The sequence below is a fragment of the Amblyraja radiata genome, chromosome 13, assembly GCF_010909765.2.
Source record: "Amblyraja radiata isolate CabotCenter1 chromosome 13, sAmbRad1.1.pri, whole genome shotgun sequence".
Classification (NCBI taxonomy): domain Eukaryota; kingdom Metazoa; phylum Chordata; class Chondrichthyes; order Rajiformes; family Rajidae; genus Amblyraja; species Amblyraja radiata.
Genome location: NC_045968.1, coordinates 35,979,433 through 35,993,208, shown reverse-complemented (window position 1 = coordinate 35,993,208; position 13,776 = coordinate 35,979,433). Strand labels below are relative to the sequence as shown.

General features: G+C 47.1%; 1 protein-coding gene across 1 annotated transcript; it reads left to right on the top strand.

The window, feature by feature from the left end:
- Positions 1-534: 534 nt before the first annotated feature.
- On the top strand, positions 535-13,008 carry LOC116979485 (extracellular calcium-sensing receptor-like). The gene is made up of 7 exons (XM_033030998.1): positions 535-755; positions 2,534-2,671; positions 4,331-4,708; positions 5,220-6,024; positions 7,894-8,118; positions 9,686-9,809; positions 11,788-13,008. The coding sequence occupies exons 1-7, from the start codon at positions 535-537 to the stop codon at positions 12,690-12,692; spliced, it is 2,796 nt and encodes a 931-aa protein (XP_032886889.1). The 3' UTR covers positions 12,693-13,008.
- The last annotated feature ends 768 nt before the right edge of the window (positions 13,009-13,776 follow it).

Sequence of the window (13,776 nt, the reverse complement as noted above, 5' to 3'; positions counted from 1 at the left end):
CTGAACAAAGATAGTACGAGGGCCACCAATGAGGTAGATAGTCGCTCAGAACCGCTCTGCCTCTGTGCTGTCAGAAATTCAATGGGGTGATCACGTATTCAGCCTTCACCGACCAAAGTGTGATCCTACAGCTGTGTAAACTAACCCCCCCCCCCCTCCCCCCCCCCCCCCCCCCCCCCCCCCCCCCCCCCCCCCCCCCCCCCCCCCCCCCCCCCCCCCCCCCCCCCCCCTCTCCCCCCCCCCCCCCCCCAAGAGTGTGGTTCTGGGGCCAAGTTTATAATTAATTGTACCTAGGTGCAGCTCTGTTCACGGGGCGGATTTGGTTGGTTTTACCTGTTACTTGTTTTTTTCCCCAGATACCCAGTTATCCTCGTTGTTTTTGTGCAGTTGGAATCGATCCAACACCTCTCCCATTGCTCATCTCCTTCCTCGTCACAGCGTTGCCCAACTATTTTCTGGGAAAAAGATACATAAGCGAGCTGGCGAGCGGTGGCGGAGACTAGAGGCTACTTAGTCCCTGCCTGCGCTACGGGGATGTGGGGCATGTTGCTGTTGGGATGGGGTTGGCTCGTCTTTGTCCCCAGACCCGCAATAAATCAGGCCAGCTGTAGACCTCGCCAGATCTTTGACATTCCGGGCTTGGCGCAAGACGGGGACCTTATCATCGGCGGGATCTTCCATTTCCACAGCCACGCGGCCAAGCAATCCCAACCTCACCCCTTCACAACTCAGCCTCGATCACCGGACTGCGGGAAGTGAGTAGTGGTATCAGAGGGACAGAGCTAACCAGCGTCGTGTGCCCAGAGATTATATTGTTGGTGTACAAGAAAAAAGGCACAAAGTGCTGGAGTAACTAAACAGGTCAGGCAGCATCTCTGGAGAACATGGATAGGTGAAATTACGGTCACGACCCTACTTCAAACTGAAGTTACTCCAACACTTTGTGTCTATTTTTGTAAACCATTATCTGCATTTCCTTGTAGAAGCATAGAACTGCAGATGCTGGTTTATAACAGCGACAGACACAAAATGCTGGAGAAACGCAGCGGATCAGGCAGCATCTCTGGAGAACATGGACGGGTATGGTTTCGGTTCGGGACCCTTCGTCAAATTGAAGTTACTCCAGCACTTTGTGTCTATTCTGTAAAGCAGCATCTGCAGTTCCTTGTGCCTCTAAAAAAAATGCTTAAACGAAGACACAAGGAACTGTCAATGCTGCTGCAAGTGGGAATGGCATTGTTCCGTTGTCAGTGTATTTGACTCGGAAACATTGGGGATTTGAATGTTTCAGTAGTGCGTGTGTGTGTGTGTATGCGTGTGTGTGCGTGTGCGTGTGCGTGTGCGTGTGCGTGTGCGTGTGTGCGTGCGTGTGCGCGCGTGTGCGCGCCTATGTGTGTGTGAGAGTGTGTGTGTGTGTGTGTGTGTGTGTGAGCCTATGTGTGTGTGAGAGTGTGTGTGTGTGTGTGTGAGCGTGTGTGTGTGAGCGTGTGTGTGAGTGTGTGAGTGTGTGTGTGTGTGTGTTTGTGAGTGTGTGTGTGAGCCTATGTGTGTGTGTGTGAGAGAGTGTGTGTGTGAGCGTGTGTGTGTGAGCGTGTGTGTGTTTGAGTGTGAGTGTGTGTTTGTGACAGTCTGTGTGTTTGAGTGAGTATGTGTGAGAGTATGTGAGTGTGTGTGTGTGTGTCTGTGTGTATGTCTGCCTGTGCAGTCTGAAGAAGGGTCTCGACCCGAAACATCGCCCATTCCTTCTCTCCAGAGTTGCTGCCTGTCGCGCTGACTTACTCCAGCATTTTGTGTTTATCTTCGGTTTAAACCTGTTTCTTCTTACACATTTTGAAAATACTCGCCCGTCCGGGCAGCGTCGGTGGAGCGGGAAGAAATTAACTGCAGATGGACACAATGTGCTGGAGTAACTCAGCGGGTCAAGCAGCATCACTCGAGAATGTCGTTCATCAAGTGTCACATCATACAGATCCACTTAACAGCTCTGTTCTATGTTCTAGGCGTGTGTTGGGACCAAGTTCTCGATAAGATTGCAATTCCAAAGTGTTTTGTGTATAACATTATGATAGGAATAGATTTGATAGACAGTCAGAAACCTTATTTTTTCCAGGATGGAAAAATCAAATACCAGAGGACAAAGTTTTAAGGTGAAACGAGCAAAGTTTAAATGAGATGTGGGGGGGAAGTTTTGTTTTACACAGATGGTGGTGAGTGCCTGGAAAATTCTGCCACGGATGGTGGTGGTGGTAGAGGCAGATATGATAGTGGCTTTTAAAAGAGTTTTTAGTAAAGGTCTACCTTGAAGAATTTACATCGGATGATTAGGTGGGGTTATCTCAGAGCAGCTGTGTAAAGTGGCTGTTGTGTCAAAGTGTAGGAAGGAACTGCAGATGCTGAATCTGAATCAGACTCAGGTGTGAGCCTGAAGAAGGGTCCCGACCCGAAACGTCGCCTATTCCTTTTCTCCAGAGATGCCGCCTGACTCGCTGCATTACTCAAACATTTTGTCTATCTTTGCTGTTGTCAATCTCAGGTTTAAAGCGCTGACAGGAATACTCAGGCAGGCAGTGCCCATGGTCCTAGTGTGGGATGGGCTCATCTCACTGGAATATGAGCCGGCCCTCGGCACTTGGGTTCGAGGCTTCCAGGCCACTGGTTCATCTTGGATCCAGTAACCAAGCTAAGAGCATGTTAGAGACGGTGACACACGGAACTGATGGAATTTGAAGCAAAACACAAAGCACTGGAGTAGCACGGTGGGGCAGAGGTAGAGCTGCCGCCTCACAGCGCCAGCGACCCGGGTGAGATCCTGACCTCGGGTGCTGTCTGGACGGGGTTTATAAGTTCTCACTGTGACCGTGTGGGTTTTCTCTGGGGCTCCGGTTAGTAGGTTAATCGACCTCTGTAAATTGTCCCGAGTGTGTGGGATAGAACTAGTGTGGTCGGTGGTCGGTGCGGACTCGGTGGGCCTGTTTCCACGCTGTATCTCCAAACTAAACTAAACTAAACTAATCTCGGATTCACCTCGGAGCCGGTAAGCGATCTGAGAGCATGTCAGAGATGGACACACAAGGACCTCCAGATGCTGGAACCTTGAACAGAACGTATAGTACTGCAGAAACTCAGCGGGTCAGGCAGCATCGATGGAGAGAAATGGACAGGCTACGGGACCAGTTCGGGTCAGGACCCTTCTTCTGGCCGATGGAATAGTGGTTAGGAAGTTGTTAGAGAGAATTAGGGGAAAGAGCTGGCTAATTAACTAATTATTTTTTTAAAACGCCGCACAACTTTGGGACTCGACCCAAAACGTCGCTTGTACGTTCCCTCCACAGATGCTACCTGGCCCATTGAGACCCTCCAGAACTTTGTGTAGTGTTTAAACTTACGAAACTCAGTTTCGTGCAAGTGAACTCGCAGTTTCACAAACATGTGTTGGAGGAACAATTCCCGGGCACATTTCACGTAACACGAATATGCCATAAATGTAAAGCTTTGTAATTGAAGGCGTGATGATCAGAGTACAGATCCAGTCATAGCTTTAGGGTGAGAGGGGAGAAAGTTTCAAGGAGATGTGCGGGCCAAGTTTGTTTTACAGAGAGTGGGGGGGGGGGGGGGGGGGGGGGGGGGGGGCTCGAATGCGCTGCCACTGGTGATGATAGAGGAGGCACGATAGTGGGCGTTAAGGGACATTTTAGATAGGCAATTGGATGTGCAGGGAATGAGAGGGATATGGATTATGTGCAGGCAGGTGAGGGTTGTTGGTATCGGATTGGGTACGGACATTGTGGGCCGAAGGACCTGTTCTTGTGCTATAAAGTTCTAAGTTATTAATTATATATATATAAAAATTATAATAGTCATTAGAATATATATATAATTTTTCTTTTAAGCATCGACGTCCGAGTATTCCGGTCAACACTTTGAACCAGAGACGGAGAAAGCATCTTTTTTACAAAGTCACTTTAACATGACTCCACAATAATAACATAGATCTGTTCATATATATATATATATGTGTGTGTGTGTGTGTGTGTGTGTGTGTGCGCGCGCGCGTGTGTGTGTGTGTGTGTGTGTGTGTGTCTGTGTATAACAGCAGAATATAATTATATACTATATATATACGAATAAACAAACAGTAATAGTTCAAATACAAAATTATGCCCCAAGTCTATGTAGCTCGGAGCTTATTTGGAGGATGCAGTGTTTAATAGCCTATTCGTTGTTGGGAAGCTTTAATGCTCTGTTTGATTTTGAAAGAGACGTGGAAGACGCTGTATAACATTATTTTCTCTCTCCCTCTGGTAACGATTTGCCTCTGTACTTCTCACAGCTTTGACCTGAAAGAATTTCAGCTGGCGCAGTCCATGATCTTTGCCATTGAAGAAATCAACAGCAGTAACAGGCTGCTGCCGAACGTCACCCTGGGCTATCGGATCTACGACGGCTGCCGCAGTGAGACGCTGTCGGTGAAGGCGGTGATGGCTCTCATCAGTCTCCAGGAGGAGGATGTGGTTGAGTCGCCGTGTACAAGCGCCCCCCGAATGCCCGCTCTACTGGCCGACGCTGGTTTCATCAGCTCGCTCGCCGAGACTATCCTGACCGCCCCCTTTAACATCCCGACAGTACGTACCACAGTGACAAATCCTATCTTAAATTCCCTCTCATGTGGTGTTGCTCTATTTGTTTTCGGGTTGGGACAAACTGAGGAGTAACTGTGACGAGGAGGGTACTCGTATGTGGTCTCTTTCTAAAACACACACACACACACACACAGGCATATATACAATTACACACACACAGGCATACATACAATTACACACACACACACACGGGCATACATACAATTACACACACACGGGCATACATACAATTACACACACACACACAGGCATACATACATTTACACACACACACAGGCATATATACAATTACACACACACACACACACAGGCATACATACAATTACACACACACACACACACACGTGTACAGCGGGTCTTTAAATAGTGGTGGACACAGAATGCTATAGCAACTCAGTGGATCAGACAGGCATCTCTGGAGAACATGCTGGTTTTTAATCAAGGGTCCCAAACGAAACGCCGCCAATCCGTTCTCCAGAGATGCTGCCTGGTCTGCTGAATTACTCCAGCACGTTGTGCCTTTGTTCTTCTTTGGATTCCACTAACGTGGTGTTCTTTTATCTTGTGCCTCCAGGTCAGTTTCTCTGCCATATGCGAATGCTTCGGCGACAGGGATGTCCCCACGCTGTTCGAAATGGTCCCCAGCGATTCCTATCAAATCCGAGCCATCTCGTTACTGGTGGAGTATCTCGGGTGGAACTGGGTGGGACTCATTCAAAGCAATTCCACCTACGTCGCCATGGAGAGCGAACATATTGTCCACAACTTCCAAAAATCTGGTATCTGCATCGCCTATCGGGCCTCCGTCTCAGAGACTGACCCCCCCGAGAAAATCCGCGAGGTGGTCAACACAATGAAGAAGGCTCCCACCAAGATTGTCATCGTGTTCGCTGCCCTGGCCGATATGGAAGTCTTACTACACGAGGTGGTGCGGCAGAATGTGACAGGGATCCAGTGGGTCGGGAGTGAATCTTGGGTTACCAACCCAATCTTGAGTCCGGAGCAGAGCGCACGGTTCCTGACAGGGGCTTTGGGTTTCGTGGTTCCCGATAGAAATGTGCCGGGCTTGAATGAGTTCTTGCTACGGGTCAGTCCTCTCCGGTCCCCGCGGAACCCCCTGGTGGATGCGTTCTGGGAGAAATCGTTCGGATGCGCCATGCCAAGGCCGCAAGATGTAGCGGGTAAAGACACATCGTCTCCGCTTGGACAATGCACAGGGACGGAGCGCTTACAGGACATTACCAACCAATACACCGATACCTCGCACCTACATGTTTCCTTCCGAGTGTTCAACGCCATGTTCGCCATAGCTCAGGCACTTCACGATATGTTATCCTGTGAGAAGAACGGGTGTGCCGAGACACAGGACTTCCTATCCCACCAGGTAGGAGGACTTTGGAGGTGGCCTGATCTGTAGAACATGGATCAGCAGAGAAGATAGACACAAAATGCTGGAGTAATTCAGCGGGTCATGCAGCATCTCTGGAGAAAGGGTGTAGGTGACGTATCGGGTCGGAACCCTTCTTCAAACTGAAAGGTAGATGTGGTGAGTTAGAAGAAGGGCTCCAATCCGAAACGGCACCTATTCCTTTTCTCCAGAGATGCTGCATGATCCGCTAAGGTACTTCAGCGCTTTGTGTCCATTTTCTGTGTGAATCAGCACCTACATTTCTTTCCTACACATAGATCAGTACAGCACAGGAACAGGCCCTTCGGCCCACAATGTCCGTGTCCAACATGATGTCAAGTTAAACTGATCTCGCCTGCCTGCACGTGATCCATATCTCTCCAGTCGTGTTTTCTCTCAGCCTCCACCTTCCAGAGAAAACATAGAAAACCCAACAATCCACGTTTGTCCAACCTCTCTTTATAGGTAATGCCCTCTAATCAAGGCAGCATTGGGGTAAACCTCCTCCACACCCTCTCCAAAGCCGCCACATCTTTATAGTAATGGGGCACCAGAACTGTATGTAATACTTCAAACCAAACACGCAACTCCAAATGTATTTAGTTACATGTTAAGAAGTTTAGGGTGGCACAGGGACACAGCAGTAGAGTTGCTGCCTTACAGCACCAGAGACCTGGGTTAGATCCGGATCTGTCTGTGTGGAGTTTGCACGCTCTCGTTGTGACCGCGTGGGTTTCCTCCAGGTGCTCCAGTTTCCTCCCACATCCCAAAGACGGATTTGTAGGTTAATTGGCTTCTGTAAATTGTCCCTATTGTGTAGGGAGTAGATGAGAAAGTCGGACAACATAGAACCAGTGTGAACGGGTGATCGATGGTCGGCGTGAACTCGGTAGACCGATGGGCCTGTTTCCACACTGTATCGTTTAATCAATCGATCAAGGAGTGTTTATTTGTTTATATGCACCAGACGTCAACCAGAACAATGAGATTTTAACTTACTACAGCTTTCCAGACACATTGGACCCATCAGCAACAATAAATAGAGGACAGTCCTGACCTCCCATCTACCTCACTGGAGATCCTTGGACTATCTTTAATCGGACTTTACTGGAATTTATCTTGCACTAAACATTATTCCCTTTATTGTGTATCTGTACACAGGGCACCGTACAAAGTTACACCTCAGTCCCCAATTGTCCTTTTTGTTCTCTCGACGGCACGTCCTCAATGGAATTAGGGGGGTTGCACGTAAGGTCATCGGGTCAAAGGCCATGATGCACTTGAGAACCATGGGCGATTTTTAAATTTTACACCCAGATTTATCACTTCAGAAACTTTTTAGATACCAAAGGAATCAAGAAAAAACACGAATAATGCCTTCTGTTAATGAATGCAGTGAGCAAACGCGATAATTCCCAATATTTTCAATCTTGATATCTGCACGGCCAATGTTCGCCAAGCACTTTAGCTGTTGTTGTCCCTTCAGCTGTTGCTTCTCTCTACCATCATTTCTCCTCACCTTTGGAATTCTGAAGTAGGATAAATGTTTCCCATGCTTATCCCAATTTCCACAAGTTTTTACAGCGCAAAAAATGACCTATTCAGCGGTTTTTAATGGCCCCGCTACACTGGAAATAATGGTAAGTGCTTACCTGCAGTTCATGGCGTGTACTCCAGATGGCGTAGCGTGGCAACAGTACGGGTCATGGGTCGTGACCCCACTGCCATGCAACCTCCCTATAGATGGACATTTAATAGGATGAACGTGATGGGCTGAAGAGCCTATTCCTTAGCAGCATGAATTATTATTCTGAGTTGTACCTCTTTTTCTCACCTTTCTCAAAGCTGCTGTATTATTTGGAAACATTGAACACCACGGTGATTAATGGTAGCAGCATGCACTCTCATCAAGATGGAAGCTGGGTCCCAAAATATGACCTAATAAACTGGCAAGAAAGCGCCAGTGGTTATGCTGCCATAATGACCGTCGGGAAATATGATGGCTCTGCGACCTTTGGCAACGAGTTGACGATAAATGACCAGGCTATTGTCTGGAGCTACGGCAGAGAGGCAAGTCTGAGCCGTGAATCGCTGTGTTAGTGAATGATTAGTCAGGGTGTCAGGGGTTATGGGGAAAAGGCAGGAGAATCGGGTTGAGAGGAAAAGATAGATCAGCCACGATTGAATGGTGGAGTAGACTTGAAGGGCCGAATGGCCTAATTCTGTTCCTAGAACTTATGAACTACGGAAGATAGAAACATGGAAACATAGAAAAATAGGTGTAAGAGTAGGCCATTCAACCCTTGGAGCCAGCACCGCCATTCAATATGATCATGGCTGATCATCCAAAATTGATTCCTTTGGCCCGAAGAGCTAAATCTAACTCTCTTGAAAAAATCCAGTGAATTGGCCTCCACTGCCTTCAGTGGCAAAGAGTTCCACAGATTCACAACTCTCTGCATGAAAAAGATTTTCCTCATCTTAGTGCTAAATGGCCTACCACTTATTCTTAAACTGTGACCCCTGGTTCTGGACTCCACCAACATGGGGAACATTTTTCCTGCATCTAGCCTGTCCAATCCTTTAAGAATTTTATGTTTCTATAAAATTCCCTCTCATCCTTCTAAATTCCAGTGAAAACAAGCCCAGTCGTCTCATTCTTTCGTCGTGTATCAGTCCCGCCATGCCGGGAATTAACCTGATGAACCTACGCTGCACTCCTCAATAGCAAAAATGTCCTTCCTCAAATTAGTAGACCAAAATTGCACACAATACTCCAGGTGAGGTCTCGCCAGGGCTCTGTACAACTGCAGGGTCCTAAACCTTCTTGCTCCTAAACTCACATCCTCTCGCAATGAAGGCCAACATGTCATTAGCTTTCTTCACTGTCTGCTGTACCTGCATGCTTACTTTCAGTGAATGATGTACAAGCACACCCAGGTCTCGTTGCACCTCCCCCTTTTGTAACCTGACTCCATTCAGATAATCGAAGGTGGACACATAATGCTGGAGTAATTCTCTGGAGAGAAGGAGAGTGACGTTTTGATTCAAGACCCTTCTTCAGACCTCTCGACCTGAAACTTCACCTATTCCTTCTCTCCAGAGATCCTGCCTGTCCCACTGAGATACTCCAGCATTCTGTCTACATTTGATTTAAACCAGCATCGGCAGTTCTTTCCTACACCATTCAGTTAATAAACTGCATTCCTGTTCTAGCCACCAAAGTGGATAACCTCACATTTACCCACATTATACTGCATCTGCCATGTATCTGCCCACTCATCCAACCTATCCTATAATTGGCAACGGTAAAACATTGTAAATTTGTCCCTAGTGTGTATGCAGTGGCAGTATATAGGGATAGCTGGTCGGCGTGGACTCGGTGGGTCGAACGGCCTTCTTCCACGCTCCATCTCTAAACTAAACTAAACTAAAAAATTAAACCTCCAGTAGCAGTAGCACGTTCTAGGACTGAAGATGGAGGGGTCGTATCAAACTGAGGAGTTGGTGGACAAGAGAGAGAATGTCCATAAAAAATGTTTTGGAGCGCATTTATAACTTACCCAAATATTCACTTTTTAGTAGACAAGACACTTGATCTAATAGGAAGACTAACCATTTTTACTTGTTATGTAAGGCCCCTCGAGGAAGATGTTCAGACAGCTGCTTCCCTGGAACAAGGAAGGAGACAAGGCTTGGAGAACCCGCGTGTTGTTTTGACTGTGTACCGTGCCACGATGGTGAAATTAGTAACGTCACAGGTCTGTAGGAATATTTGTGGTTGATTTTTACGGGGCATTCTGCTCCTCAAACACATGCCCTTAGGTAATGGGCTGTTCCATATCTTAACCACATGTTAATGGAAGCTGAAAGACAACTTTATCACAGAAGAGAGCAGTATGTCCTTGCAATGATTAGTTTAGTTCAGTTTATGATTGCCCCGTGGACCAAGGTATAGTGAAGAGCTTTTTGAAGCCTGCTATCCAGTCAATGAAAAGACTATACATGATTACAATCAAGCCATCCACAGTATTCAGATGCAGGATAAAGGGGATGATGTTTAGTGCAAGATAAACTCCAGTAAAGTCTGGTTAAAGGTAGTTCTAAGGTCTCCAATGAGCTAGATGTGAGGCCAGCACCTCTCTCTCTAGTTTGTTATGAGGACAGTTCAGTTGCCGGATAACAGCTGGGAAGAAACTGATTTGGAATCTGGAGATGTGCGTCTTCAAACTACCGTACCTCAAAACCTGGTGGGATAGGGGAGAAGAGGGAGCGACCAGGTTGAAACCAGAATGAGCTGCCAGAGGAAGTGGTTGAGGCAGGTACAATAACAATTCATTAGATATTTTGAAAGTTAATAACTATTTTTAAGTTGTGGAGTAATTTACTAGTTCCAGCAGCATCTCAAGAGAATAAGATTTGAAGTGTCCTGATCCATGTCCTACAGAGATACTGCCTGACCCATTGAGTTACTCCAGCACTTGGTGTTGCACACAAGATTCTAGCATCTGCAGGTCCCTTTGTTAACATTTAAAAGACATTTGGACAGGTACATGGATAGGAAAGGCTTAGAAGGATTTAGGTCAAATGTGGGGAAAGATTAGCTAAGATAGGGCACTTAGTTGGCATGGACGAGTAGGGCCGAAGGGCCAGTTTCTGTGCTTTAAGGTTCTACAATTTCATTCCTTAACCATCATTGCCCTTGATTGGATCAACTCTGTCATTCTAAGTGTTTCCAAATTTTAATCTGTGCTTAGACTCAACAGTTTTGGGGAGAGTGTCCAGATATCTGTTACTTGTTCTGTACAAATGTTTTCCGATGCCCTCTTGAATAAACCGAGTTGGATTCTGTAATGTTATTTATTTTCATCTGGCATTTCTCAATGCATGTGCAGCTGATGTGACTTCATGTTACAGTAAATTGGGATACGAGCCATTGTCCAGGAAAACAGCCTCACCCCTCCCGTAATCCAGAGGGCAACTGTACCTTGTGTAGGAAGGAACTGCAGATGTTGGTTTGTACCAACGATAGACACAAAGTTTTTTAGAATGACTCAATAGGTCAGCAGAATCTCTGGAGAAAAAGGATAGGTGATGTTTCAGGTCGTGACCCTTCCTCAGACTGAAGAAGGGTCACCTGTACCTTGGTGGATGGGATGTCCACTGAGGAAAGGCTGGACAAAAGGCTGAAAGATTAAACTGGTTTTTGTTTAGTTTAGTTTAGTTTAGGGATACAGCATGGAAACAGGCCCTTCGGCCCACCAAATCCCTGCCGACCAGTGATCCCCCCCACACTAACACTATCCTACATACACTGTAGGAACAATTTACAATTTTCCAAGCCATTTAACCTACAAACCTGTATGCCTTTGGAGTGTGGGAGGAAACCAGAGCTCCCAGAGAAAACCCACTCAGGTCATGGAGAGAACATATAAGCTACTTACAGACAGCACCCATAGTCAGGATCGAAACCGTGTCTCTGGCGCTGTAGGGCAGCAACTCTACCTCTGCGCCACTCCTCATCAGGTAGTTGATAGTAAACTAGTATCTTGATTAGTAAGGGTGCAAAAGTCGTGGGGAGAAGGCAGGAGAATGGGGTTGAGAGGGAAAGAAAGATCAGCCATGACTGAATGGCGGAGTAGACCCAATCGGCTTAATTCTGCTCCTATGAAAATGAACCTAGAAACTTATGAACTTAGAAGCATTGGATCTAATATTATTGTGTTTTATTTTTAATAGATGCTATGTTTTGTACCAGTTGCCCATTGGAATACTGGCCCAATCAACCGAAGACTGAATGCCTACTGAAGGATCTCGAGTACCTCTCCTTCGAAGACACAATAGGTGCCACATTGGCCAGTTTTGCAGTTGGGGGTACCTGCCTGACCATAGCCACCATTGTGATATTCTACCACTACAGGCACAGCCCACTGGTCCGTGCCAATAACTCGGAGCTGAGCTTCATCATTCTTTTCTCCTTGGGACTCTGCTTCCTCTGTGCCCTGGCATTTATTTCCAGCCCGTCCCACTGGTCCTGCATTCTCCGTTTCACGGTGTTTGGGGTGACCTTCGCCATGTGTCTGGCAGGGGTCTTGGGCAAGACGATTGTTGTACTCATGGCCTTCAAGACCAGATCGCCCAAAAACCAGGCAATGAGATGGTTCAGCCCCAATCGCCAGCGGTTGGCCGTGTTAATCCTCACCTTTGTCCAATGTATCATCTGCATCTTTTGGATCATCCAGTCTCCTCCTTACCCGTTCAAAAGTTCAACCTACTACCCAAACGTGCTGAGCTTGGAATGCCAGGTTGGGTCCGATGCCTACTTCTGGGGGGTTTTCATTATCATCTTCCTCTTGACTGGGATAACTCTGTTCTTCGCTTTCCTCGCTCGGAAACTCCCCGATTCCTTCAATGAGGCGACGCACATAACCTTCAGTCTGCTCATCTTCTGCGCGGTCTGGATCACCTTCTTCCCCGTGTACGCAAGCGCCCCAGAGAAGTACGCTGCCTCCGTGCATGTCTTCGCGATCTTGGCCTCCAGCTTCAGCCTCCTGCTTTGTATCTTTGCCCCCAAGTGTTACATTATCTTGTTCAAGCCAGAACGTAACACTAAGAAGTGTCTCTTCACCTACTCATCCCCATGAATTAAACACTCCAGAAGGCTGGGTGCAGATAAATGGAATTAGCATGGATGGATTGGGCCGAAGGGCCTATTTCATAAGTTCATGAGTTCATGTTATAGGAACAGAATTAGGCCGTTCGGCCCATCATGTCCACTCTGTCATTCAATCATGGCTGATCTACCTTTCTCGCTCAACCCCATTCTCTTTTCCCCATAATCCTTGACACCCTTATTAATCAAGAATCTGTCACTTCCTGCCTTAACAATACCCAATGATCTCCTTCACCATCTGTGGCAATGCATTCCATGCTTTGGAGATACAGTATGGACACCGGTCCTGCGGCCCACCGAGTCCATGCAGACCATCCATCACATGTTCAAACCAGTTCTATGCTATCCCACTTTCTCATCCACTCCCTGCACACTAGGAGGAATTTTCAGGGGCCAATTAACTTACAAACGCGCATGTCTTTGGGATGTGGGATGAAACCGGAGCACCCGGAGGAAACCCACGTTGGACATAGGGAGAACGTGCAAGCTCCACATACAGACAGCTCCCAAGGTTAGGATCAAACACACGTCTCTGGCGCTGTGAAGTGTGGCTATACCAGCTGCACCACTGTGCCACCTCCCACATCCCAAAGATGTGCAGGTCAGTAAAGGAACAAGCCCTTCCACCCATGATGTCCGTGCTGAACTTGATGCCAAGAGAAGCTAATCTCCTGCACGTGATCTGTATCCTTCCATTACATATCCATGTCCTATCTAAAAGCCTCTTAAATGTCATTATCATGTATGCCTCCACCATCAGCCCTGGCAGCACGTTCCAGACACCCACCACCCTCTGTGTAAAAAACATACCCCGCACATCTCTTTTAATATTTGCCCTCTCACTTTTAAAGCAATGCCCTCTGGTCTTTTGGTATCTTACAACAAATCCATAATGCCAATCCATTACGCAAATCAACCTCCCTTCCATTAACTCCGTCTACACCACGCTGCCTCAGCAAGGATACCTCTTCTCCCCTCTCCATCAGACAAGAAGTACAAACATTTGAAAACGCACACCTCCATATTCAGGGCCAGTTTCTTCCTACTGCTCTCAT